At 42.9% G+C, this 527-nt stretch overlaps 1 protein-coding gene across 1 annotated transcript; it reads left to right on the plus strand.

The window, feature by feature from the left end:
* Positions 1 to 136: 136 nt before the first annotated feature.
* T265_16266 (hypothetical protein) lies at positions 137 to 514 on the plus strand (the record flags this gene model as incomplete). The annotated part of the gene is made up of 1 exon (XM_009179846.1): positions 137 to 514. A coding segment is annotated over one exon (378 nt), but the record flags the coding sequence as incomplete, so codon positions are not given.
* Positions 515 to 527: the final 13 nt, after the last annotated feature.

Genomic DNA, 527 nt, shown 5'->3' on the forward strand with positions numbered 1-527 from the left:
AAATTGTCTTTATCCATTCGATATTCAGGTCGCTTTCTTCGTTTACCAGTGGGAAATTTACCGATTGCGACTTTTGGCCGAGTTGAGGCAAAAACACGTCAACTTAATACAGGAGAGAAAATACCGTCAAAAACAAATGAGTGAAAAAATCCGTGAAGAGGCTGAGGCAAACGCTAGGAGGATTAGCAAAGCAAAGACATTTGATGAGTTCAAACAGGTCATCTTTGGTTCTAACTCAGCTGACGTCAAAACAACTGCCAAAGGAAAATTTCAGATGCCTATCAAAGCAGTTATTGGCCCTCGAATTGAGCATCCCGTTCCAGAACAACCCGAAATCATCTCTGCAACATCTAGTAAACTGCAGTTTCCGAAGGCCAGCGGAGGTGGAGTGATGGTAAAAATTTCTCGCTCTACGAGAGACATCAAGCCTGAGGATTACGAAACTGAAACTGCCACCGTAGAAAATACGGGCTTTGAATACGAAGAACAGGATCCTGTGGACGAAATACCCCAAGGTAAGTAGTAAA

This window comes from Opisthorchis viverrini (assembly GCF_000715545.1).
Source record: "Opisthorchis viverrini unplaced genomic scaffold opera_v5_10039, whole genome shotgun sequence".
In the NCBI taxonomy this organism is placed as follows: Eukaryota; Metazoa; Platyhelminthes; class Trematoda; order Opisthorchiida; family Opisthorchiidae; genus Opisthorchis; species Opisthorchis viverrini.